The following is a 27,546-nucleotide window of genomic DNA, read 5'->3' on the forward strand; positions in this document are numbered from 1 at the left end:
AGAAGAACTACAATCCTGCAGCCTATGGAACGAAAACCACATTCACAGAAAGATAGACAAAATGAAAAGTCAGAGGACTATATATCAGATGAAGGAACAAGATAAAACGCCAGAAAAACAACTAAATGAACTGGAATAGGCAACCTTCCAGAAAAAGAATTCAGAATAATGATAGTGAAGATGATCCAGGACCTCAGAAAAAGAATGGAGGCAAAGATTGAGAAGATGCAAGAAATGTTTAACAAAGATCTAGAAGAATTAAAGAACAAACAAACAGAGATGAACAATACAATAACTGAAATGAAAACTACACTAGAAGGAATCAATAGCAGAATAACTGAGGCAGAAGAACGGATAAGTGACCTGGAAGACACAACGGTGGAAATAACTGCTGCAGAACAGAATAAAAAAAAAAGAATGAAGGGAAATAAAGACAGCCTAAGAAACATCTGGGACAACATTAAACGCACCAACTTTCGCATTACAGGGGTCCCAGAAGGAGAAGAGAGAGAGAAAGGATGTGAGAAAATATTTGAAGAGATTGTAGCCAAAAACTTCCCTAACATGGGAAAGGAAATAGCTTCCCAAGTCCAGGAAGTGCAGAGTCTCAGGCAGGATAAACACACCAAGACACATAGTAATTAAATGGATAAAAATTAAAGACAAAGCAAAATTATTAAAAGCAACAAGGAAAAAAATGACAAATAACATACAAGGGAAATCCCATAAGGATAACAGCTGACTTCTCAGCAGAAAATCTACAAGCCAGAAGGGAGTGGCATGATATATTTAAAGTGATGAAAGGGAAGAAGCTACAACCAAGATTACTCTACCTGGCAAGGAACACATTCAGCTTCGATGGAGAAATCAAAAGCTTTATAGCCAAGCAAAAACTAAGAGAATTCAGCACCACCAAACCAGCTCTACAACAAATGCTAAAAGAACGTCTCTAAGTGGGAAACACAAGAGAAGAAAAGGACCTACAAAAACCCCAAAAATTAAGAAAATGGTAATAGGAACGTACATATTGATAATTACCTTAAATGTGAATGGAGTAAATGCTCCAACCAAGACACAGGCTCACTGTATGGATACAAAAACAAGATCCATATATATGCTGTCTACAAGAGACCCACTTCAGACCTAGGGACACATACAGACTGAAAGTGAGGGGATGGAAAAAGATATTCCATGCAAATGGAAATCAAAAGAAAGCTGGAGTAGCAATATTCATATCAGACAAAATAGACTGTAAAATAAAGAATGTTACAAGAGACAAGGAAGGACAATACATAATGATCAGGGGATCAATCCAAGAAGAAGATGTAACAATTATAAATATATATGCACCCAACATAGGAGCACCTCAGTACATAAGGCAACTGCTAACAATCCTAAAAGAGGAAATTGACAGTAACACAATAATAGTGGGGGACTTTAACACCTCACTTACACCAATGGACAGATCATCCAAACAGAAAATTAATAAGGAAACCCAAGCTTTAAATGACACAATAGACCAGAGAGATTTAATTGATATTTATAGGACATTCCATCCAAAAACAGCAGATTACACTTTCTTCTCAAGTGTGCACAGAACATTCTCCAGGATAGATCACATCTTGGGTCACAAATCAAGCCTCAGTAAATTTAAGAAAACTGAAATCATATCAAGCATCTTTTCTGACCACAATGCTATGAGATTAGAAATCAATTACAAGGAAAAAACATAAAAAACACAAACACATAGAGGCTAAACAATACATTACTAAATAACCAAGAGATCACTGAAGATATCAAAGAGGAAATCAAAAAATACCTAGAAACAAATGACAATGAAAACACGACAATCCAGAACCTATGGGATGCAGCAAAAGCAGTTGTAAGAGGGAAGTTTATAGCTATACAATCCTACCTCAAGAAACAAGAAAAATCTCAAATAAGCAATCTAACCTTACACCTAAAGGAACTAGAGAAAAATGAACAAACAAAACCCAAAGTTAGCAGAAGGAAAGAAATCATAAAGATCAGAGCAGAAATAAATGAAATAGAAACAAAGAAAACAGTAGCACAGATCAATAAAACTAAAAGCTGGTTCTTTCAGAAGATAAACAAGATTGATAAACCTTTAGCCAGACTCATCAAGAAAAAGAGGTAGAGGACTTAAATCAAAAATATTAGAAAGGAAAAAGAAGTTACAACGGACACCACAGAAATACGAAGCATCATAAGAGACTACTACAAGCAACTCTATGCCAATAAAATAGACAACCTGGAAGAAATGGACAAATTCTTAGAAAGGTATAACCTTCCAAGACTGAACCAGGAAGAAATAGAAAATATGAACAGACCAATCACAAGTAATGAAATTGAAACAGTGATTAAAAATCTTCCAACAAACAAAAGTCCAGGACCAGACGGCTTCAAAGGTGAATTCTACCAAACATTTAGAGAAGAGCTAACACCCATCCTTCTCAAACTCTTCCAAAAAATTGCAGAGGAAGGAACACTCCCAAACTCATTCTATGAGGCCACCATTACCCTGATACCAAAACCAGACAAAGATGTCACCAAAAAAGAAAACTACAGCCCAATATCACTGATGAACACAGATGCAAAAATCCTCAACAAAATACTAGCAAACAGAATCCAAGAACACATTAAAAGGATAATACACCATGATAAAGTGGGATTTATCCCAGGGATGCAAGGATTCTTCAATATATGCAAATCAATCACTGTGATATACCATATTAACAAATTGAAGAATAAAAACCATATGATCATCTCAATAGATGCAGAAAAAGCTTTTGACAAAATTCCACACCCATTTATGATAAAAACTCTCCAGAAAGTGGGCAAAGAGGGAACCTACCTCGACATAATAAAGGCAATATACAACAAATGCACAGCAAACATCACTCTCAATGTTGAAAAACTTTCCTCTAAGATCAAGAGCAAGACAAGGATGTCCACTCTTGCCACTATTATTCAACATAGGTTTGGAAATCCTAGCCACGGCAATCAGAGAAGAAAAAGAAATAAAAGGAATGCAAATTGGAAAAGAAGAAGTAAAACTGTCACTGTTTGCAGATGACATGATACTATACATAAAGAATCCTAAATATGCCACCAGAAAACTACTAAGCTAATCAATGAATTTGGTAAATCTGCAGGATACAAAATTAATGCACAGAAATCTCTTGCATTCCTATACACTAACAATGAAAGATCAGAAAGGGAATTTGAGGAAACAATGCCACTCACCTCTACAACAAAAAGAATAAAATACCTAGAAATAAATATACCTAAGGAGGTAAATGACAGGTGCTCAGAAAACTACAAAACACTGATGAAGGAAAACAAAGATGACACAAACAGAGAGATATACCATGTTCTTGGATTGGAAGACTCAATATTTTGAAAATGACTATATGACCCAAAGCAATCTACAGATTCAGTGCAATCCCTATCAAATTACCAATGGCATTTTTAAATTTTTTTTTTACAGAACTAGAACAAAAAATCTTAAAATTTGCATGGAGGCACAAAAGTCCCTAAAGAGCCAAAGCAATCTTGAGGGGAAAAACGGAGCTGGAGGAATCAGACTCCTTGACTTAAGACTATACTACAAAGCTATGGTAATCAAGACAATATGGTACTGGCATAAAAGCAAAAATATAGATCAGTGGAACAGGATAGAAAGCCCAGAGATAAACCCATGCACCTATGGTTAACTAATCTATGACAAAGGAGGCAAGGATATACAATGGAGAAAAGACAGTCTCTTCAATAAGTGGTGCTGGGAAAACTGGACAGCTACATGTAAAAGAAATGAGAACACTTCCTAACATCATACACAAAAATAAACTCAAAATGGATTAGAGACCTAAATGTAAGACCGGACACTATAAAACTCAGAGGAAAACATAGGAAGAACACTTTTCAACATAAATCATAGCAAGATCTTTCTTGACCCACCTCCTAGAGTAATGGGAATAAAAACAACAATAAACAGATGGGACCCAATGAATCTTAAAAGCTTTTACACAGCAAAGGAAACTACAAACAAGATGAAAAGACAACCCTCAGAATGGGAGAAAACATTTGCAAATGAATCAACAGACAAAAGATTAATCTCCAAAATATATAAACAGCTCATGCAGCTCAATATTAAAAAAACAAACAACCCAATCCAAAAATGGGCAGAAGACCTAAACAGGCGTTTCTCCAAAGAAGACATACAGATGGCCAAGAGGCACATGAAAAGATGCTCAACATCACTAATTATTAGAGAAATGCAAATCAAAACTACAATGAGGTACCACCTCACACCAGTTAGAATGGGTATCATCAGAAAATCTACAAACAACAAATGCTGGAGAGGGTGTGGAGAAAAGGGAACCCTCTTGCACTGTTGGTGGAATGTAAATTGATACAGCCACTATGGAGAACAGTATGGAGGTTCCTTAAAAAACTAAAAACAGAATTACCATATGACCCAGCAATCCCACTACTGGGCATATACCCAGAGAAAACCGTAATTCAAAAAGACACATGCACCCCAATATTCACTGCAACACTATTTACAATAGCCAGGTCATGGAAACAACCTAAATGCCCATCGATAGACAAATGGATAAAGAAGGTGTGGTACATATATACAATGGAATATTACTCAGCCATAAAAAGGAACGAACTTGGGTCATTTGTAGAGACGTGGATGGACCTAGAGACTGTCATACAGAGGGAAGTAAGTCAGAAGGAGTAAAACAAATATCGTGTATAAACGCATATATGTGGAATCTAGAAAAATGGTACAGATGAACCAGTTTGCAAGGCAGAAACAGAGATACAGATGTAGAGACCAAACGTATAGATACCAAAGGGGGACAGCTGGGGGGTGGGGGTGTGATGAACTGGGAGATTCGGATTGACATATATACACTAATTTGTATAAAACAGATAACTAATTAGAACCTGCTGTATAAAAAAAATAAAATAAAGTTCCAAAAAAGAAAAAAAAGACCTCTGGGATAACATCAAACACACTAACATTCACATTATAGGGGGTCCCAAAATGAAGAGAGAGAGAAAGGGCCCATGAAAATATTTGAAGAGAGATTAGCTGAAAACTTCCTTAATGTGTGAAAGGAAAAAGTAGCCCAAGTCCAAGAAATGCAGAGTCCCATACAGGATTAACCCAAGGAGGAACATGCCGAGACACGTAGTAATGAAGTTGAAAAAAATAAAGATAAGAGAATATATTAGAAGCAATGAGGGAAAAGCAACAAATAACATAAAAGGGAATGCCCATAATGCTATCAGCTGATTTTTCAGCAGAAACTCTGCAGTCCAGAAGTGAGTGGCATGATATATTTAAAGTGATGAAAGGGAAAAACCTACAACCAAGAAGACTGTGCAGCAAGGTTCTCATTCAGATTTGACAGAGAAATCAAAAGCTTTACAGACAAGTGAAAGCTAAAAGAATTCAGAAAGACCAAACCAGATTTACAGCAAATGTTAAAGGCACTTCTCTAGGTGGAAAAAAATGGCCACTACTGGTAGCAAGGAAATTAAAAATGGGAAGGCTCATTGGTAAAGGCAAAGATACAGTAAAGGTAGGAAATCATCCACACGCAATCTAGTAGGGAGGTTAAAAGACAAAAGTAACAAGATCATCTATATAAAAAATAAGAAGTTAAGGGATACACAAAACAATTAGATGTAAAATATGATATCCAAAAGAGTGATTGTGAGAGGAGGTGAGTATGAATGCAGGATATTTAAAATGCATTTGAAAAATAAGAGATCAGCCACTTAAGACAATCATGTATATATAGAGAATACTATATCAAATCCTCATGGTAACCTAAAACCAAAAATTTATAATAGATGTACAGACACAGGCGAAAAAAGGAATCCAAACACAGCGCTAAAGAACATCATCAAATCACAAGATAACAAAAGAGGAAAGGGGAAAAAAACACCTACAAAAAACAAATCCAAAACAATTAACAAAATGTCAATAAGAACATACATATTGATAATTACCTTCAATGTAAACAGATTAATTGCTCCAACCAAAAGACAAAGACTGGCTAGATGGATACAAAAACAGGAACCGGATATACACTTTCTAAAAGAGACCCACTTCAGATATAGAGACAGATACAGAATGAAAGTGACGGGTTGGAAAAATTATTCCCTGCAAGTGGAAATCAAAAGAAAGCTGGAGTAACAATGCTTATATCAGAAAAAATAGACTTTAAAATAAAGACTGTTACAAGAGACAAAGAAGGATACTACATAATAATCAACGGCTCAATCCAAGAAAAAGATATAAGAATTGTAAATATATGTACCCAACACAGAAGCAACTCAATATATAAGGCAAATGTTAACACATATAAAAGAAGAAATTGACAGTAACACATTATTAGGGGATTATAACAACCAACTTATATCAACAGACAGATCGCCAAGACAGAAAATCAATGAGGAAACACAGGCCTTAGATGACACATTAGACCAGATGGACTTAGATAATATTTATAGAGCATTCTGTCTGAAAGCAGCAGAATGCACATTCTCTTCAAGTGCAACATTCTCCAGGATAGATCACATGCTAGGCCACAAAGCAAGCCTTAGCAAATTTAAGAAAACTGAAATCACATCAAGCACCATTTCCAACCACAACACTATGAGATTAGAAATCAACAACAAGAAAAAAAACTGTAGGGGATATTGGTTCAAGATGGCAGAGTAGAAGGACATGCTCTCACTCCCTCTTTTGAGAACACTGGAATCACAACTAACTGCTGAACATTCATCGGCAGGAAGACACTGGAACTCACCAAAAAAGATACCCCACATGCAAAGACAAGGAGAAGTCGCAAGGAGACAGTAGGAGGGGTGCTATCACAATAAAATCAAACCCCATAACTGCTGGGTGGGTGATTCACAAACTGGAGAATACTTATACCACAGAAGTCCACCCACTGGAGTGAAGGTTCTGAGCCACACGCCAGGCTTCCCAACCTGGGGGTCTGGCAACAGGAGGAGAAATTCCTAGAGAATCAGACTTTGAAGGTTAGTGGGATTTGATTGCAGGATTTTGGCAGGACTGGGGGAAACAGAGACTCCACTTTTGGACGGCACACACAAAGTAGTGTGCACATCGGGACCCAGGGGAAGGAGCAGTGACCCCATAGGAGACTGAACCAGACCTCTGTGCTAGTGTTGGAGGGTCTCCTGCAGAGGCGGGGGGCAGATGTGGCTCACCAAGGGACAAGGACACTGGCAGCAGAAGTTCTGGGAAGTACTCCTTGGCATGAGCCCTCCCAGGGTCTGCCATTAGTCCCACCAAAAAGCCCAGGTAGGCTCCAGTGTTGGGTTGCCTCAGGCCAAACAACCAACAGGGAGGGAACCCAGCCCCACCCATCAGCAGACAAGCTGATTAAAGTTTTACTGAGCTCTGCCCACCAGAGCAACAGCCAGCTCTACCCACCACCAGTCCCTCCCATCAGGAAACTTGCACAAGCCTCTTAGATAGCCTCATCCACCAGAGGGCAGACAGCAGAAGCAAGAAGAACTACAATCCTGCAGCCTGTGGAAAAAACCCACATTCACAGAAAGATAGACAAGATGAAAAGACAGAGGGGCTATGTACCAGATGAAGGAACAAGGTAAACCCCAGAAAAGCAGCTAAATGAAATGGAGATAGGTAAACTACCAGAAAAAAAATTCAGAATAATGATAGTGAAGATGATCCAGGACCTCGGAAAAAGAATGGAGGCAAAGATCGGGAAGATGCAAGAAATGTTTAACAAAGATCTAGAAGAATTAAAGAACAAAGAAAGAGAGATGAACAATACAATAACTGAAATGAAAACTACACTAGAATGTATCAATAGCAGAAGAACTGAGGCAGAAGAACGGATAAGTGACCTGGAAGACAGAATGGTGGAATTCACTGCAGTGGAACAGAATAAAGAAAAAAGAATGAAAAGAAATGAAGACAGCCTAAGAGACCTCTGGGACAGCATTAAATGCAACAACATTCGCATTCTAGGGGTCCCAGAAGGAGGAGAGAGAGAGAAAGGACCCGAGAAAATATTTGAAGAGATTATAGTCGAAAATTTCCCGAACATGGGAAAGGAAATAGCCACTCAAGTCCAGGAGGTGCAGAGAGTCCCATACAGGATAAACCCAAGGAGAAACATGCCTAGACACACAGTAAACAAATTGGCAAAAATTAAAGACAAAGAAAAATTATTGAAACCAGCAAAGGAAAAATGACAAATAACATACAAGGGAACTCCCATAAGGATAATAGCTGATTTCTCAGCAGAAACTCTACAAGCCAGAAGGGAGTGGCATGATATACTTAAAGTGATGAAAGAGAAGAACCTACAACCAAGATTACTCTACCCAGAAAGGATCTCATTCACATTTGATGGAGAAATCAAAAGCTTTACAGACAAGCAAAAACTAAGAGAATTCAGCACCACCAAACCAGCTCTACAACAAATGCTAAAGGAACTTCTCTGAGTGGGAAACACAAGAGAAGAAAATGATCTACAACAACAAACCCAAAACAATTAAGAAAATGGTAATTGGAACATACATATCAATAATTACCTTAAACGTCAATGGATTAAATGCTCCAACCAAAAGACACAGGCTTGCTGAATGGATACAAAAACAACACCCATATATATGCTGTCTACAAGAGACCCACTTCAGACCTAGGGACACATACAGACTGAAAGTGAGGGGATGGAAAAAGATATTCCATGCAAATGGAAATCAAAAGAAAACTGGAGTAGCAATACTCATATCAGACAAAATAGACTGTAAAATAGAGAATGTTACAAGAGACAAGGAAGGACACTATGTAATGATCAAGGGATCAATCCAAGAAGAAGATATAACAATTATAAATATATATGCACCCAACATAGGAGCACCTCAGTACATAAGGCAACTGTTAACAATTCTAAAAGAGGAAATCGACAGTAACACAATAATAGTGGGGGACTTTAACACCTCACTTACACCAATGGACAGATCATCCAAACAGAAAATTAATAAGGAAACCCAAGCTTTAAATGACACAATAGACCAGAGAGATTTAATTGATATTTATAGGACATTCCATCCAAAAACAGCAGATTACACTTTCTTCTCAAGTGTGCACAGAACATTCTCCAGGATAGATCACATCTTGGGTCACAAATCAAGCCTCAGTAAATTTAAGAAAATTGAAATCATATCAAGCATCTCTTCTGACCACAATGCTATGAGATTAGAAATCAATTACAGGGAAAAATGTAAAAAGCACAAACACACGGAGACTAAACAATATGTTACTAAATAACCAAGAGATCACTGAAGAAATCAAAGAGGAAATCAAAAAAATACCTAGAGACAAATGACAATGAAAACATGAGAATCCAAAACCTATGGGATGCAGCAAAAGCTGCTTTAAGAGGGAAGTTTATAGCTATACAAGTCTTCCTCAAGAAACAAGAAAAACCTCAAATAAACAAACTAACGTTACACCTAAAGGAACTAGAGAAAGAAGAACAAACAAAACCCAAAGTTAGCAGAAGGAAAGAAATCATAAAGATCAGAGCAGAAATAAATGAAATAGAAATAAAGAAAACAATAGCAAAGATCAGTAAAACCAAAAGCTGGTTCTTTGAAAAGATAAACAAAATTGATAAACCATTAGCCAGACTCATCAAGAAAAAGAGGGAGAGGACTCAATCAATAAAATTAGAAATGAAAAAGGAGAAGTGACAACAGACACCACAGAAATACAAAGCATCATAAGAGACTACTATAAGAAACTCTATGCCAATAAAATGGAAAACAAGGAAGAAAGAGAAAATATGAACAGACCAATCACAAGTAATGAAATTAAAAGTGTGATTAAACATCTTCCAACAAACAAATGTCCAGGACCAGATGGCTTCACAGGCGAATTCTACCAAACATTTAGAGAAGAGCGAACACCCATCCTTTTCAAACTCTTCCAAAAAATTGCAGAGGAAGGAACACTCCCAAACTCATTCTATTAGGCCACCATCACCCTGATACCAAAACCAGACAAAGATAGTACAAAAAAATAAAATTACAGACCAATATCACTGATGAATACAGATGCAAAAACCCTCAACAAAATACTAGCAAACACAATCCAACAACACATTAAAAGGATCATACACCATGATCAAGTGGGATTTATCCCAGAGATGCAAGGATTCTTCAATATATGCAAATCAATCACTGTGATACACCATATTAACAAATTGAAGAATAAAAATCATATGATCATCTCAATAGATGCAGAAAAAGCTTTTGACAAAATTCAATACCCATTTATGATAAAAACTCTCCAGAAAGTGGTCATAGAGGGAACCTACCTACCTCAACATAATAAAGGCCATATATGACAAACCCACAGCAAACATCCTTCTCAATGGTGAAAAAGTGAAAGCATTTCCTCTAAGATCAGGAACAAGACAAGGATGTCCACCCTTGCCGCTGTTATTCAACATAGTTTTGGAAATCCTAGCCACAGCAATCAGAGAAGAAAAAGAAATAAAAGTAATACAAATTGGAAAAGAAGAAGTAAAACTGTCACTGTTAGCAGATGACATGATATTATACATAAAGAATCCTAAAGATGCCACCAGAAAGCTACTAGAGCTAATCAACGAATTTGGTAAATCTGCAGGATACAAAATTAATGCACAGAAATCTCTTGCATTCCTATACACTAATGACCATCACAACAAAAAGAATAAAATACCTAGGAATAAACCTACCTAGGGAGACAAAAGACCTGTATGCAGAAAAGTATAAGACACTGATGAAAGAAATTAAAGATGATACCAACAGATGGAGAGATATACCTTGTTCTTGGATTGGAAGAATCAATATTGTGAAAATGAGTATACTACCCAAAGCAATCTACAGATTCAATGCAATCCCTATCAAATTACCAATGGCAGTTTTTACAGAACTAGAACAAAAAAATCTTAAAATTTGTATGGAAACACCAAAGACCCCGAATAGCCAAAGCAGTCTTGAGGGAAAAAAACGGAGCTGGAGGAATCAGATTCCCTGTCTTCAGACTATACTACAAAGCTACAGCAATCAAGACAGTATGGTACTTGCACAAAAACAGAAATATAGATCAATGGAACAGGATAGGAAGCCCAGAGAAAAACCAACGCACCTATGGACAACTAATCTATGACAATGGAGGCAAAGATATACAATGGAGAAAAGACAGTCTCTTCAATAAGTGGTGCTGGGAAAACTGGATAGCTATATGTAAAAGAATGAAATTAGAACACTCCCTAACACCATACACAAAAATAAACTCAAAATGGATTAGGGACCTAAATGTAAGCCCGGGCAGTATAAAATTCTTAGAGGAAAACATAGGAAGAACATTCTTTGACATAAATCACAGCAAGATCTTTTTTGACCCACCTCCTAGAGTAATAGAAATAAAAACAAAAATAAACAAATGGAATCTAATGAAACTTAAAAGCTTTTGCGCAGCAAAGGAAACCATAAACAAGATGAAAAGACAACCCTCGGAATGGGAGAAAATATTTGCAAATGAATCAACGGACAAAGGATTAATCTCCAAAATATATAATCAGCTCATGCATCTCAATATTAAAAAAACAAACAACCCAATCCAAAAATGGGCAGAAGACCTAAATAGACATTTCTCCAAAGAAGACATACAGATGGCCAAGAAGCACATGAAAAGCTGCTCAACATCACTAATTATTAGAGAAAAGCAAATCAAAACTACAATGAGGTACCACCTCACACCAGTTAGAATGGGCATCATCAGAAAATCTACAAACAACAAATGCTGGAGAGGGTGTGGAGAAAAGGGAACCCTCTTGCACTGTTGGTGGGAATGTAAATTGATACAGCCACTATGGAGAACAGTATGGAGGTTCCTTAAAAAATTAAAAATAGAATTACAATATGACCCAGCAATCCCACTACTGGGCATATACCCAGAGAAAACCATAATTCAAAAAGACACATGCACCCCAATGTTCATTGCAGCACTATTTACAATAGCCAGGTCATGGAAGGAACCTAAATGCCCATCGACAGACGAATGTATAAAGAAGTTATGGTACATATATACAATGGGATATTACTCAGCCATAAACAGGAACTAAACTGGGTCATTTGTAGAGACGTGGATACATCTAGAGACTGTCATACAGAGTGAAGGAAGTCAGAAAGAGAAAAACAAATATCATATATTAACGCATATATGTGGAACCTAGAAAATGGTACAGATGAACCGGTTTGCAGAGCAGAAATTGAGACACAGAAGTAGAGAAAAAACGTATGGACACCAAGGGGGGAAAGTGGCGGGGTGTGATGAATTGGACGATTGGGATTGACATGTATACAATGATGTGTATAAAATGGATGACTAATAAGAAAAAAAAAACTGTGAAAAACACAAACACATGGAGGATAAACAATATGCTACTAAACAACCAAAGGATCACTGAAGAAATCAGAGGAAATCAAAATATATCTAGAGACAAATGATCCAACAAAAGCACAACAATCCAAAATCTATGGGACACAGCAAAAGCAGTTTTAAGTGGGAAGTTTATAGCAATACACTCTTACCTCAGGAAAGAAGAAAAATCTCAAATAAACAACCTAATCTTACACCTAAAGCAACTAGAGAAAAAAGAACAAACAAAACCCAAAGAAAGTAGAAGGAAATAAATTATAAATATCAGAGCAGAAATAAGAAAAGATAAACAACATTGATAAACTTTTAGCCAGAATCGTCAAGAAAAAAAAGAGAGAGGGATCAAATCAATAAAATTAGAAATGAAAAAGGAGTAGTTACAACAGACATAGTAGAAATACAAAGGATTATAAGACACTACTACAAGCAACTCTGCAACTATATGCCAATAAAATGGACAACCTAGAAGAAATGCACAAATTCTTAGAAGGATACAATCTCCCAAGACTGAAACAGGAAGAAATAGAAAATATGAACAGACCAATCAAAAGTAATGAAGTTGAATCTGTGATTTAAATACTCCCAAGAAAAAGTCCAGGGCCAGATGGCTTCACAGGTGAATTCTGTCAAACATTTAGAGAAGACTTAACACTAATCCTTCAGAAAATATTCCAAAAAATTGCAGATGAAGAAACACTCCCAATCTTACTCTATGAGGCCCCCTCAGGCTGATAAGAAAACCAGACAAAGATACCACAAAAAAGAAAATTACAGGCCAATATCACTGATGAACACAGATGCAAACACCCTCAACAAAATACTAGCAAACCCAATCCAACAATACATTAAAAGGATCATACATCATGATCAAGAGGGATTTATCCCAGGGATGCAAGGATTTTTCAATATACGCAAATCAGTCAGTGTGATACACCATATTAACAAATTGAAGAATAAAAACCATATGATCATCTCAATAGATGCAGAAAAAGCTTTTCACAAAATTCAACACCCATTTATGATAAAAACTCTCCAGAAAGTGGGCATAGAGGGAACATACCTCAACATAATAAAGGCCATGTACAACAAACGCACAGCTAACCTCATACTCAACAGTGAAAAGTTAAAGCATTCCCTTTAAGATCAGGAACAAGGCAAAGATGTCCATTGTCACCACTTTTATTCAACATAGTTTTGGACGTCCTAGCCACAGCAATCATAGAAGAAAAAGAAATAAAAGGAATCCAATCACTGTTTGCAGATGACATGATACTATACAAAGAAAATTCTAAAGATACTACCAGGAAACTACTAGAGCTCATCAATGATTTCAGTAAAGTTGTAGGATACAAAATCAACACACGGAAATCTGTTGCATTTCTATACACTAACAACAAAAGCTCAGAAAGGGAAATTAAGGAAACAATTTCATTTACCATCACATCAAAAATAATAAAATACCTAGCAATAAACCTACCCAAGGTGGTAAAAGAACTGTACTCAGAAAACTATAAGACTCTGATGAAAGAAATCAAAGATGACACAAACATTTGGAAAGATATACTGTGTTATTGGACTGGAAGAATCAATATTGTCAAAATGACTATACTACCCAGGGCAATCTACAGATTCAGTGCAATCCCTATCAAATTACCAATGGCATTTTTCACAGAACTAGAACAAAATATTTTTTAACTTGTATGGAGACAAAAAAGACCCTGAATAGCCAAAGGAATCTTGAGAAAGAAAAACAGAGCTAGAGGAATCAGGTGCCCTGACTTCAGACTATACTACAAAGCTACAGTCATCAAAACCGTATGGTAGTGGCACAAAAACAGACATATGGATCAATGGAAACGGATAGAAAGCTCAGAAATAAACCCACCCACCTTTGTGCAATTAATCTATGACAAAGGAGGCAAGATTATACAATGGAGAAAAGACAGTCTGTTCAATAAATAGTGCTGGGAAAACTGAACAGCTACATGTTAAAAAATGAAGTTAGAACATTCTTTAACACCATACACAAACATAAAAACCTAAATGTAAGACCAGATACTATAAAACTCTTAGAGGAACACTCTTTGACATAAATCGCAGCAATATCTTTTTCAATACATCTCCTAGAGTAATGGAAATAAAAACAAAAATAAACAAATGGGACCTAATTAAACTCAAAAGCTTTTGCACAGCACAGGAAACCATAAGCAAAATGAAAATACAACCTCAGAATGGGAGAAAATATTTCCAAATGATGAGACTATCAAGGGATTAATCTCCAAAATTTACAAACAGCTCATGCAGCTCAATATCAAAAAAACAAGCAACCCAATAAAAAAATGGGCAGAAGACCTAAATAGACATTTCTCCAAAGAAGACATACAGATGGCCAAGAGACACATGAAAAGATGCTCAACGTCGCTAATTATTAGAGAAAAGCAAATCAAAACCCCAATGAAGTATCACCTCACACCGGTTAGAATGGGCATCATCAGAAAATATACAAACAACAGATTCTGGAAAGGGTGTGGAGACAAGGGAACCCTCCTTACACTGTTGGTGGGAATGTAAATTGATACAGCCACTATGCAGAACAGTATGGAAGTTCCTTAAGAAAGAAATAATAGAGCTACCATATGATCCAGCAATCTCACTCCTGGGCATATGTCCAGAGAAAAACATGGTTCGAAAGGATACATGCACCCCAGTGTTCACTGCAGCACTGTTTACAATAGCCAAGACATGGAAGCAAACTAAATGTCCATTGACAGATGAATGAATAAGAAGATGTGGTACATATATTCAATGGAATATAATTCAGCCATTAAAAGGAATGAAATAATGTTATTTGCAGCAACATGGATGGACCTGGAAATTCTTATACTAAGTGAAGTAAATCAGACAGAGAAAGACAATTATTATATATTGCTTACATGTGGAATCTAAAAATAATGATACAAATGAACTTATTTACGAAACAGAAACAGACTCACAGACTTAGAAAATGAACTTATGGTTACCAGAGGGGAGAAGAATGGGGTGGGAGGAGGGATAGATTGGGAGATTGGGATTGTCATGAACACACTGCAATATTTTAAAAACATAACCAACAAGACCTACCTACCATATAGCACAGGGAATTCTGCTCAATACTCTGTAATAACCTAAACAGGAATAGAATTTGAAAAAGAATAGATACCTGTATATATATAACTGAATCACTTTGCTGTACACCTGAAACTAACACAACATTGTTAATCAACTATACTCCAATATAAAATAAAAATTTTAAAAAGTAAAATAAAAACAAGGAATAAAAAAACCAAATATATTACAACAAATTGGGCAACCTATAAGAAATGGACAAGTTTCTAAAACGTACAGCTCACCAAAACTGAATCAAGAAGAAATAGATATTCTGAACAAATTGATCACTAGAAGTGAAATAGAACCTGTAATTTAAAAAACTCCCTGGAAACAAAAGTCCAGGACTGGATGGCTTCACTGGGGAATTCTGCCAAACATGCAAAAAGAATGTATATCAATCCTTCTCAAACTTTTCCGAAAGATTGAAGAGGAGGGAACACTCCCAAAGTCATTCTATGAAGCCACCATCACGCTGATGCCAAAACCCGACAAAGACAATACCAAAATAGAAAATCACAGACCATATCTTTGATGAATATAGATGCAAAAATTCTCAAAAAAACATTAGCAAACTGAATCCAGCAACACATAAAAAAGATCATACACTATAATCAAGGTGGATTCATCCCAGGGTCACAAGGATCATTCAACATATGCAAATCAATCAATTTGATACACCACATCAACAAATGCAATGACAAAACCACACGATCATCTCAATAGACGCAGAAGAAGCATTTGACAAAATTCAACATCCATTCATGATATAAAAAAAAAAAACTCTTACGAAAGTGGGCATACAGGGAACATATCTCAACATAATAAAAGCTATTTAGGACAACCTTACAGCCAACATAATACTCAACAGTGAAATGTTTAAAAACTTCCTGCTAAAATCTAGAACAAGACAAGGAAGCCCACTCTCACCACTTCTACTAAACATAGTATTGGAAGTCCTAGTCACAGCAATCAGGTGAGAAAAAGAAAGAAAACGTATCCAAATTGGAAGGGAAGAGGTAAAATTGTCATTATACATAGATAATGTGATACTATGTTAGAAAATCCTAAAGACGCCACATAAAAACTACTAGAACTGAAAATCAAATTCAGCAATGTAGCAGGATATAAGATTAACATACAGAAATCTGTTGCATTTCTTTATGCTAACAATGAAAGGGAAGGGAAAGTAAAAAACAATCACTTTTAAAATCACATCAAAAAGAATGAAATGCTTAGGAATAAACCTGAAAAAGGAGGTGAAAGACATATGCTGAGAACTATAAAGCATTGATAAAGACAACAGAAGATGATTTAAAGAAATGGAAAGATATCCCATGCTCTTGCTCCACACAATGGAATACTACTCAGCCATAAAAAAGAATGAAATCATGCCATCTGCAGCAACATGGATGGACTAGAGATGATCATACTAAGTGAAGTAAGTCAGACAGAGAAAAATTCCATATAATATCACTTATATGTAGAATCTAAAGTATGATACAAATGAACTTATTTACAAAACCAAAACAGACTCATAGACATAAAAAACTAACTTATGGTTACCAAAGGGGAAAAGGGGTGGGGGAGGGATAAATTAGGGGTTTGGGATTAGCAGGTATAAACTACTATAAATTAGATAAACAACAAGTCCTATTGTATAGCACGGGGAACTATATTCAATATATTGTAAAAATCTACAATGGAAAAGAATAGGAAGAAAAAATATATATAGATATAAATGCATAACTGAATCACTTTGCTGTACACCGGACACTAACACAACATTGTAAATCAACTATACTTCAGTTAAAAACACAAAACCAAATAACTACCAACAAGTCCCTCTTCACAACACCAGATCAGTGTTTTCCATCATCTGAACGCAACTTCAAACTACACAAGTAAACTCAGATTTGTGACACCCAATCATTTCAGAGAAAATAATTTTTCTTTCCTGCAAGCCAGTGTTGTATAAGTTTTGGTATACTGTAAATCATCATGTTCATGTCCTACAGTAACCAGAGATTTCATAAACCACTTGCAACCCTAAAATAGGTGTTTGTTGTTGTTGTTTTTAGCTTTCTGTGAATGGAATTACTCATTAACACACTTATCCTTTTTGGATTTTTTTTTTTTTTTTTACTTTTAGCTTTTATGTACATTTTTAAGACTACAGTACACACAAATATATGAGTGTAATTTATTGCTATTTTCAGTAGATGGTAATTGAGGTGATGTTAGATGTGGTTTTTTCCTCCTGTTCTATGGGGAAAAGTTTGATGAAGAACCTATTAACATGGGCAGATTGTATGGGCTATTTTATCACGTATAAGAGAGCTGACCTTCAGACTAAGTCCATCATTAGTCACTCTGCCACCTGGGCCAGTGGAAGGGAACGTGGACACTGGAGTCAACAGACTTGGGTTTGAATCCTGACTGCACAGCTACCCCTGAGTGATCTGTGTCACCAACAAAGCCTCTGAGTCTTAAATGTCCTTGTCTATAGAACCAGGTATAATACTATTCTGCAGGATTTAAGATTTAATATGGTATTGCATGTGAAGAACAGGTTACTTGGAACCACTCTTACAAATATTGGCATTTGCTTCCCCTTTTGCTTATTTGTTCCATAAAGCTGGGCTGTTCAAACCTCCACATTATTTATTCTGCTAGCCAAAAGTTAGAATCACAAACTGCACTTAAACATACGAATATTGGACTCTTAGAGGAAAACATAGGCAGAACATTCTATGACATACATCACAGCAAGATTCTTTTTGACCCAGCTCCCAGAGAAATGGAAATAAGAACACAAATAAACAAATGGGACCTAATGAAACTTAAAAGCTTTTGCACAGCAAAGGAAACCATAAACAAGACCAAAAGACAACCATCAGAATGGGAGAAAATATTTGCAAATGAAGCAACTGACAAAGGATTAATCTCCAAGATTTACAAGCAGCTCATGCAGCTCAATAACAAAAAAACGAACAACCCAATCCAAAAATGGGCAGAAGACCTAAATAGACATTTCTCCAAAGAAGATATACAGATGGCCAACAGACACATGAAAGAATGCTCAACATCATTAATCATTAGAGAAATGCAAATCAAAACTACAATGAGATATCATCTCACACCGGTCAGAATGGCCATCATCAAAAAATCTAGAAACAATAAATGCTGGAGAGGGTGTGGAGGAAAGGGAACTCTCTTGCACTGTTGGTGGGAATGTAAATTGATACAGCCACTATGGAGAACAGTATGGAGGTTCCTTAAAAAACTACAAATAGAACTACCATACGATCCAGCAATCCCACTACTGGGCATATACCCTGAGAAAACCATAGGTCAAAAAGAGTCTTGTACCAAAATGTTCATTGCAGCTCTATTTACAATAGCCAGGACATGGAAGCAACCTAAATGTCCATCGACAGATGAATGGATAAAGAAGATGTGGCACATATATACAATGGAATATTACTCAGCCATAAAAAGAAATGAAATGGAGGTATTTGTAATGAGGTGGATGGAGTTAGAGTCTGTCATACAGAGTGAAGTAAGTCAGAAAGAGAAAAACAAATACAGTATGCTAACACATATATACGGAATCTAAGGGAAAAAAAAGCCATGAAGAACCTAGTGGCAAGACGGGAATAAAGACACAGACCTACTAGAGAATGGACTTGAGGATATGGGGAGGGGGTGGGGTGAGATGTGACAGGGTGAGAGAGTGTCATGGACATATATACACTACCAAATGTAAAATAGGTAGCTAGTGGGAAGCAGCCGCATAGCACAGGGAGATCAGCTCGGTGCTTTGTGACCACCTAGAGGGGTGGGATGGGGAGGGTGGGAGGGAGGGAGATGCAAGAGGGAAGAGATATGGGAACATATTGTATATGTATAACTGATTCACTTTGTTATAAAGCAGAAGGTAACACACCATTGTAAGGCAATTATACTTCAATAAAGATGTTTAAAAAAAAAAAAAAAAAAAAAAAAAAAAAAAAAAAAACATACGAATATTGGGGCTTCCCTGGTGGCGCAGTGGTTGGGAGTCTGCCTGCCAATGCAGGGGACATGGGTTCGGGCCCTGGTCTGGGAGGATCCCACATGCCACGGAACAACTGGGCCCGTGAGCCACAATTACTGAGCTTGCGCGTCTGGAGCCTGTGCTCCGCAACAAGAGAGGCCGCAATAGTGAGAGGCCCGCGCACCGCGATGAAGAGTGGCCCCCGCTCGCCGCAACTAGAGAAAGCCCTCGCACAGAAACGAAGACCCAACACAGCCAAAAATAAATAAATAAATAAATTTATAAAAACATACGAATATTGCATTTCTTAAAAACAAACGTCTAATTCCAGCTGGTGTCAAACTCAGTAGAACATTTGTCCTACATTTTCCCCAGCAACAAAGTTTGTTTCAATACCATCCGCAGCACACGGATATCCCAGGAATCTAAAGACTCCATCTAGAAGCCAATTCCTTTTGTCCCAGACCAAGGAGATGCAAAAGCAGCTAGAGAAGGAGCTTGAAAGCAGAGGAAAACATCTTGTCCATGGCACATGATTACCTTTAACAACCAGCTCCTGTTTCAAATTCAGCTTCCTCTGCCCTCAGCTGTAGCTCCCAAATAGCAACACAGTGGGGGTTAGGACCTCAATAGAACTTTTGTGGGGGCCACAAACATTTAGTTCACAAAATCTGCACTTACCTGGATCCCCCTGTCTTGCTGTCATCATCACAGCACCTTCAAGACCCTCACTGGACACTAGGGCCGGGAGGCCAAGAATGGTCCAGGGCACACCTCTCATACTCCAGGAGCTTACAGCCTAGTGGAGAGAAGATTGGGTACTTATTAAATACTTATTAATATCAACAGCTACCATTTACTGAGAACTTACTATATGGCACCCTTAGCACTACTTTAAATGCAAAGCCTGCACCAACTCACTTAATCCCCACGACAACTCTGAGATGATCACTGGCATTTTACAAATGAGGAACCTGAGTGAGGCACCGAGAGATCAAGAAGCTTACACAGACCTAATCAAATTTATAAGCTTTTGCACAGCAAAGGAAACCAGTGGAATGGAAGAAAGTATTTGCAAACACTGCAACTGACAAGGGCTTAATTTCCAAAAAATACAAACAGCTCACACAGCTCAATAACAAAAAAACAACCTAATCAAAAATTGAGCAGAAGACCTAAATAGACTTTTCTCTAAAAAAGACATACAGATGGCCAACAGGTTCATGGAAAAGATGTTCAACATCGCTAATTATTAGAGAAAGGCAAATCACAACTACAAAGGTGTATAATCTGACACTAGTCAGAATGGCCATCATCAAAAAGTCTACAAATAATAAATGCTGGATGGGTGTGGAGAAGAAGGAATCCTCCTACACTGTTGTTGGGAATGTAAATTTGTGCAGCCACTATGGAGAACAGAATGGAGTTTCCTTAATAAACTAAGAATACAGTTACCATATGATATGGTAATCCATATTTCCATATGGATTATGGTAATAATCCCACTCTTGGGCATATATCCGGAGAAAACTCTAATTTGAAAAGATACATACACCCCAATGCTCGTCACTGCACTATTTACAATAGTCAAGACATGGAAGCAACCTAAATGTTCATCAACAGATGAATGGATAAAGATGTGGTATATACACAACAGAATACTACTCAGCCTTAAAAAAGAATGAAATAATGTCATTTGCAGCAACATGCATGGACCTAGAGATGATCATACTAAGTGAAGTATAGTCAGACAAAGACAGTAATTCCATGATATCGCTTATATGTGGAATCTAACATATGATACAAATGAACTCATTTACAAAACAGAAACAGACTCACAGACATAGAGAACAAACTTATGGTTACCAAAGGGAAAGGGGGGATAAATTAGGAGTTTGGGATTAACTTTAAAAAATAAAAAAGAAGCTTGCACAGTCACAGACTTTGAAAATGATAAAGCCGGGATTCAAACCTTGCTCCATCTGTGGTCTTCTTACAACACGAAAGAGCACGGAAGTTCAGAGATGGACTTCTTGGCTCAGAGCCTGCCTCCACGGGCATGTTCCTCTATCACTCTGCGCCTGGACTTCTTCATCGTGAAATGGGCATGATTGCCACCACATGGAACTGCTGCAGGAATTAAAGGCTACAGGTGAACGTGCTTGGTGAGTATCAACGTCCTTGGTGAGGACTGCAGACCACGGGGGCTTCTTTCTGCCCCAGAGGTAAGCGCTTTGGGAGTTCTAACAGCAGAAGTACACACTTGGCTGAGCTGATGGAAGGGAAGCCTGGGGTGCTGGGAGGGGGCTTCTGCAGGTGGCGGAGCAGGATTTTTTGCAGGAACGGAAGTCAGGGAGATACTCTCCAGCAGGAGAGCTCCCGGGGAGGGGAGGAACGGTGGGAGCAAGGAGCGCCCAGTTGCTGTGGCTCTGCCCTGGTGTCAGTGCCCCACGGGGGCGCAGCTCAGGGGGAGAGGCTGGGCTCGGTGGGCCCACACCTGTTGGGCATCTGCGCTTGCGTGATCTGGGTGAGGTTGGGCAGCAACTGGCTCTGGACGGAGGGCAAAGCCCAGGCCCGTGTTCCCTGCAGCCCAGGAGCCAGGAGCTCATTAGAGGAGGGAAGGAGCAATTACCTGCAAACTTCAGAAGGCAAAAGACCCGAAGGAGCGGGGTCAGGGGGAGGGCGGTTCTCTACCTGGGGCCCCGGCAGCGTGCCAGGACGCAGAGGGGATGAAAGGAAGATGGAGACAGCTTCCGGGTCACTGGCTGATGTCACGACGGGGTCAGTCAATCAACCAGGTGGCCCGGAAAGCTGGGGAGAGCGGCTTAGGCTTGATATGACCTGTAATGGGGAGCCCTGGGGAATCTGGAGCCAGGGAGGGGCAGGCTTCAGAGGGAGGAAGGGGCTGCTGGTAACTGGATGGGCGGGGCTTGAGCGGAGGGAAGGAAACCCCAGGGGTGGCTGTGCCCTCTATCCAGGGCGGTGCTGTCGGATAGAAATATAATGCCAAGCCCCTGTGTAATTTACAAGTGTCTGATAGCCCATTAGAAACAGCAAAAGAGGTGAAATTAATTCTGATTATATATTTAACCCAATATACCAGAAAGATTTATCATTTCTACGTGAAATCAATGTAAACATCATTACTGAGATAACTCACATTTCTCTGGTGTTAAGTCTTCGAGGTCGGGAGTGTATCTCAGCCAGGACACAGGGATTCAGACTAGCCGCGTTCCTGGGGTCACAGGTGGCTCGTGGCTGCAGCATGGGACGGCGCGAGTCTGGACCGAGGAAAAGTTGGGGTGAAGTGGATTGCACATGTGGCCCTTCCCAGGTTTCCATCCTGTGCCCTTTTTAGCACTGCCACCGGCTGGAGGGCTGTGCTGTCCTTTGACCACGAGCCGTGAGCAAGGAAGTGCCCCTGGCCAGCCTCTTCTCTGCTCTGCAGAGCCCTGGGCCAGGCTGGCCTCCACTGCATACCCCGAGTTCAAAGTTAGCCCTGGATTTCTCAGGGGTAGCCCAAGAGAAAGGAGTTGTTTTTAGAAAGTTCACTTCTCTGAAGCGCTCCCATCTTCTGAGGGCTGGGGTGGGCTGAGGAAGTGGGTTTTGAGTCCGCGGTAGCTGCTCAAACCCCGTTAACGCGGGAGGTGGCGTTGGAGATTTGACTTGGGAGCTACAGCTGAGGGCAGAGGAGGCTAATTTATCAATAAAACTGGAGCTGGTTGTTACAGGTTACCAGGTGCCATGGATAAGAAGTTTTCCTCTGCTTTCAAGCTCCTCCTCTTAGCTGCTTTTGCATCTCCTTGATTTGGGAGAAAAAGAATTGGCTTCCAGGCGATTCTTTTACGTTCCTGGGATATTGGTGTGCTGGGGAGGGTATGAAACAAACTTTGGTGCTGGGCAACTCTGGGTTTGAGTTTCAGTGTTATGACCCCGAGAGAGCTGGGTCAACTTCCTGCCCCTCAGTTTCCTTATCTGCGACGTGGGAACAGGAGTACATATGATTGGAGGGTTTATTCAAAGGATAAAATGGGAGAGAAAGTGTGTGAAGCTCTTCACCTGGGACATGAGGGCTCCACAGATGGGAAATGATTTATGGGTCCCAATTACTGTCATGACCATCGCTACTCATGGAGCAGGGCCTGGGCTGAGTTTGCGGTTTGGGTCGGGAGAAGCAACAGGAGAAGGATATGGGGGGACGAGGAGGGGTGCACGGAGGGATGTCTCCTTACCAAAGCCAGTCTGAAAGGGGGTCTCTGAGGGATGAAGGTGGAGCCAGAGGCCTCCAGATGGATAGGGCCTGAGTGCGGGAGGCCCGGGGGCTCGTCCTGGGCTGGCAGGCGAGCAGCTCTCCAGCCACAACTGTGAACTCTGTCTGGGGGTCATGTTCTTCCCCACAGGTTTCCAGCTCCACCTCCCACATCCAGAGTTACCCAAACATTTTCCAAACCAGCCTGACCCCTTTCTAATGTATTCCAGATGCACTTGCAAGAAATTGGAAAAATGCAGAGCCAAGTGGGAAGTTGCACGTTTAGAGCACCAGGTTGGGCCCAAAGATTTTGCCCAGTGGGTATCCGGCGCCAGGGGACGCGTTGCCTCCATTCTTCCTCCTCCCGCATCTCCCCCAGGAGAAGTCTTCCACAGCCCCTTCCCAGAGGTCCCATTTAGAGCTGCCCTTGGCGAGGTGGGGTTTGTCTTGGGCATGCACATTGACCCTCAGACCCATCAGTAGGGCTTGGGGTCACTCATTTTCTGAATATTTATTGAGCACCTACTATGATTTGCTTTATATATATTTTTTAATTGAGATAAAATTGACATGTAACATTGTATTCATTTCAGGGTACTCTATTGATGATTAATGATTTATAAAAACAGTTTTGATCTCACAAACTCCCTGAAAGGATCTAAAGGACCTCCCGGGGGTCCAGGGATCACACCTTGGGAACAATGTCTTTAAAGGAAAAGTACATGGGTTGATGAGAGCTTCAAACAAGGCAACATGACCCAGCTAGGGGACAAGACAGTAGATTAAAAAGGAGGACATGGGCAAAGCATGTACAAAGGCCCAGTGGTGAGGAATAGCATGATACCCTAGAGGCGCTGAAGGAAATACGAATTCTCTGTCTGGGGTATACCGGGGGCAGCTGCAAGTCACCCCACCCCTTAAATTCCTGTCACTAAAAATTTATCGAGATGCTGTGACATGCCAAGTACAGAGCTCATCTCTTCCCTCTTGGAGCTGACAGTCTGGGAGAGGGACAGGATATGCTTATTCCTATCCAGCATTACTGTGATATGTGCAGTGATTGGGGTGCTGGGGTTGATACGTGTGTGTGCAGGAGGGGCACAAATGTCAGATTTGGAAAGTCAAGGTGGCAGGGAGGCTTAACTTCAGTCTTGAAGGGTGAATAGGGGTGATCCAGGCGCAGGGGATGGTGTGTCTTTACCAAGCTGAAGGACAGCAGTTCTCAAAGGTCTGGAAGCAACAGACAGCATGGGCTTTGGTGGGAATGGGAAGGGTGCACCGTGGAGGGGTGGGGAGACTGGGAAGGGCGATGGCCATTCAGTGCAGTGTGCAGACCAGACCAGTCGACTCTGAGCTCTAAACCCACTGTGGTTTGTTTTAAGATCACAGGCTAAATTCTAAGCCATGACTCCGTATTTTGTGGGTAAGTCACTTTATCCCTTTGGACCAGGTTATAGAGGCTATACTGGTTGGAGTTTAGGAACACAGATTCTGGAGTCTGTCTGCCTGGGCTCAGATCCTAGGTCTGCTATAAACTACCTGTGTCACCTTGGATCAGTCACTCAACCTCTCTGTGACTTAGCTCCTCCTCCCTATAATAGGAATAATGGTAGTACCTACCACATATGATTACTGTAGGGAATCAGTGGTTATATGTACAGTTATAGGACTTAAGCATTATTCTTGACAAATTCCTCACCCCCACGAGGGATACTAATCCCAGCTTACCCACTTCAGGTGATGCCGTGGAAAGCGTAGCATCTTAGCATTGGCAGCAGCCCTGGGGGTTTATCTGGCTCAGAGTCCCATGTGGTTCAGGTGACCTCCAGTGTCCCTGACCATCCGCCCATCCTGGACAAGCGGCTGTTGGGCTGTGCTCGTGCGTGCCCTGTGACGGAGTTGAGAGAACAGGTACTCAAGTGGATGCCCTTCATTCCTGGGAAGGAAACCAGAGGGAGAAATGGAGTCAGAAAAGTGCAAACCTAACATCTATACCCCTTTCTTCCACTTTAGGGAAAGTGATGCGAGTGTGTTTCAACCAAAAAAGAGAAAACCTTCCTCTAGATCTCTATCAGTTCTCTAAAGCACATAGCTGAGCGAGAGCCGAGCAAATCAGCCATGAGAATGGAATGAACTGGAAGATCAGCTGTAACATAATCCAGCTCCGAAGACGGGAAAAGCCACCAGAAGGAAGAAAAATAATGCAGATGGGGTGGACAAGCTCTGTTGCTCTAAATGACACTGGTCCTGTAGCTTCAGAGCACACAGCTGTCACTTATGGTGAAGGGTACAGACCCCTCCTAACCCTGCCTGCCGCTGGGCTGGGGTCCAGGCTGGACACAGCCCTTCCATTCCAGTAACACTTGCTTCTGTGGGATCTGAAAAAGCAGGGCCCTCCCAGGTGTTGGCCGTGTTGGTCACCCAACTCGCTCTTTTGCGAGCAGGTTCATCCAATGGTGGATTATGGAATGAGGAGCCAGGCCTTCTCTCACTGGCCTTCCGGGCTGCTGAGACCCCTGGGCAGAGATGCATTCATTGTTACCGAACCAAACTTGGGTCTGCTTGCCCGCGTGCAGTAAAGCCAATAAAGCCAAAAAAAGAATTATTTTTTCGAGTCACATATGGCTTCCCTGACCCCATCAAATAACTTTATTCACACAAACGTCCCTAATTTACAAAGCCTCAGTCATTCATACACATTAGGGGGATATCTACAGTATTCAAGGAACTTAAATATAATGTATCCTACCAGCCCAAGTAAACCAAGTACCAAAAATATTCATATGTAAAGTTGTTCACACACAGGTCCTAGATTACCAGCTTCTGTGTAAAAAGAGAAAATAAAGCAAAATAGATTTATTACCTAGCCTTTGAAACTAACCTTGTGCCTGGGTTAAAACTTCCCAGACACCCAAGCTGGTCTTTCAATAAAGTGAAACTTTACGGTAATGTGCCAGTACAAGGACAGGCGGCCCATGCTCAAAAACCCCTTTACTCCCATAAGGGTTTCAGCAAAGCCTTTTTAAAGGCCAGGTGAGGGAGGGGTATCCTATGGTATGTGCGTGCACAGTTCTTTGATTGGTTGATGGTGAGGTAACAGGGCAGTGTCACAGGGGTTAACATTATCAATCCTTAGGCACCAGCAGGTCTGGGGGCTACAGTGCTCATGGTCATCAAGTAGTTAATTTCTTCCATTTGGTGGTGGTTTAGCATCTGAAAAACTCAGGAAATGTGCATCAGATACCATTATCTAGGTACTTCAGGGAGGAGCTAAAGCAGAGGACATGGGGGAGGGGTCTGTCCCCGGAAGGCCCCATAGGGTCCTGCTCGGTTATATTCATCCTCCGTCAGCCCCGAGATGCAGCTTCTGGTCTCTCTGCACCGAATGACCCACCCACCATGGCTTCTTTCCCTGCTCATCCCCATGGCTTCGTTTCGAAGCACAACCTTGTTATATGATGGAAAGAATGCCTACTGTGCCTTCCTGAGGCTTGTTTTACGACAACACTCAAAGGGGGTGCAGGCAGAATAGCTTGGCATAGAGGAGTGTTGGACGTCTGGAGCCGG

General features: G+C 39.9%; 1 protein-coding gene across 2 annotated transcripts in view; it reads right to left on the reverse strand.

The window, feature by feature from the left end:
* The window catches only part of LOC309607818 (uncharacterized protein), a 123,527-nt gene that overhangs the window by 72,221 nt on the left and 23,760 nt on the right, over positions 1–27,546 (reverse strand). The window contains exons 4-7 of one of the 2 annotated variants that reach the window (XR_014232556.1): positions 25,708–25,915; positions 22,891–23,011; positions 21,703–21,860; positions 20,412–20,529 (exon numbers count right to left, since the gene is read on the reverse strand). Coding sequence is in view for 1 of the 2 variants with exons in the window: in XM_082346814.1 (XP_082202940.1) it covers positions 20,412–20,511 (100 nt within the window). In the remaining variant the exon portion in view is untranslated. Of the gene's footprint in view, positions 1–20,411; positions 20,530–21,702; positions 21,877–22,890; positions 23,012–25,707; positions 25,916–27,546 lie in introns of both variants that reach the window. The other variant, XM_082346814.1, reaches the window with a different exon arrangement.

This window comes from Balaenoptera borealis (genome assembly GCF_965194805.1).
Source record: "Balaenoptera borealis genome assembly, chromosome: 12".
Taxonomy (NCBI): Eukaryota; Metazoa; Chordata; class Mammalia; order Artiodactyla; family Balaenopteridae; genus Balaenoptera; species Balaenoptera borealis.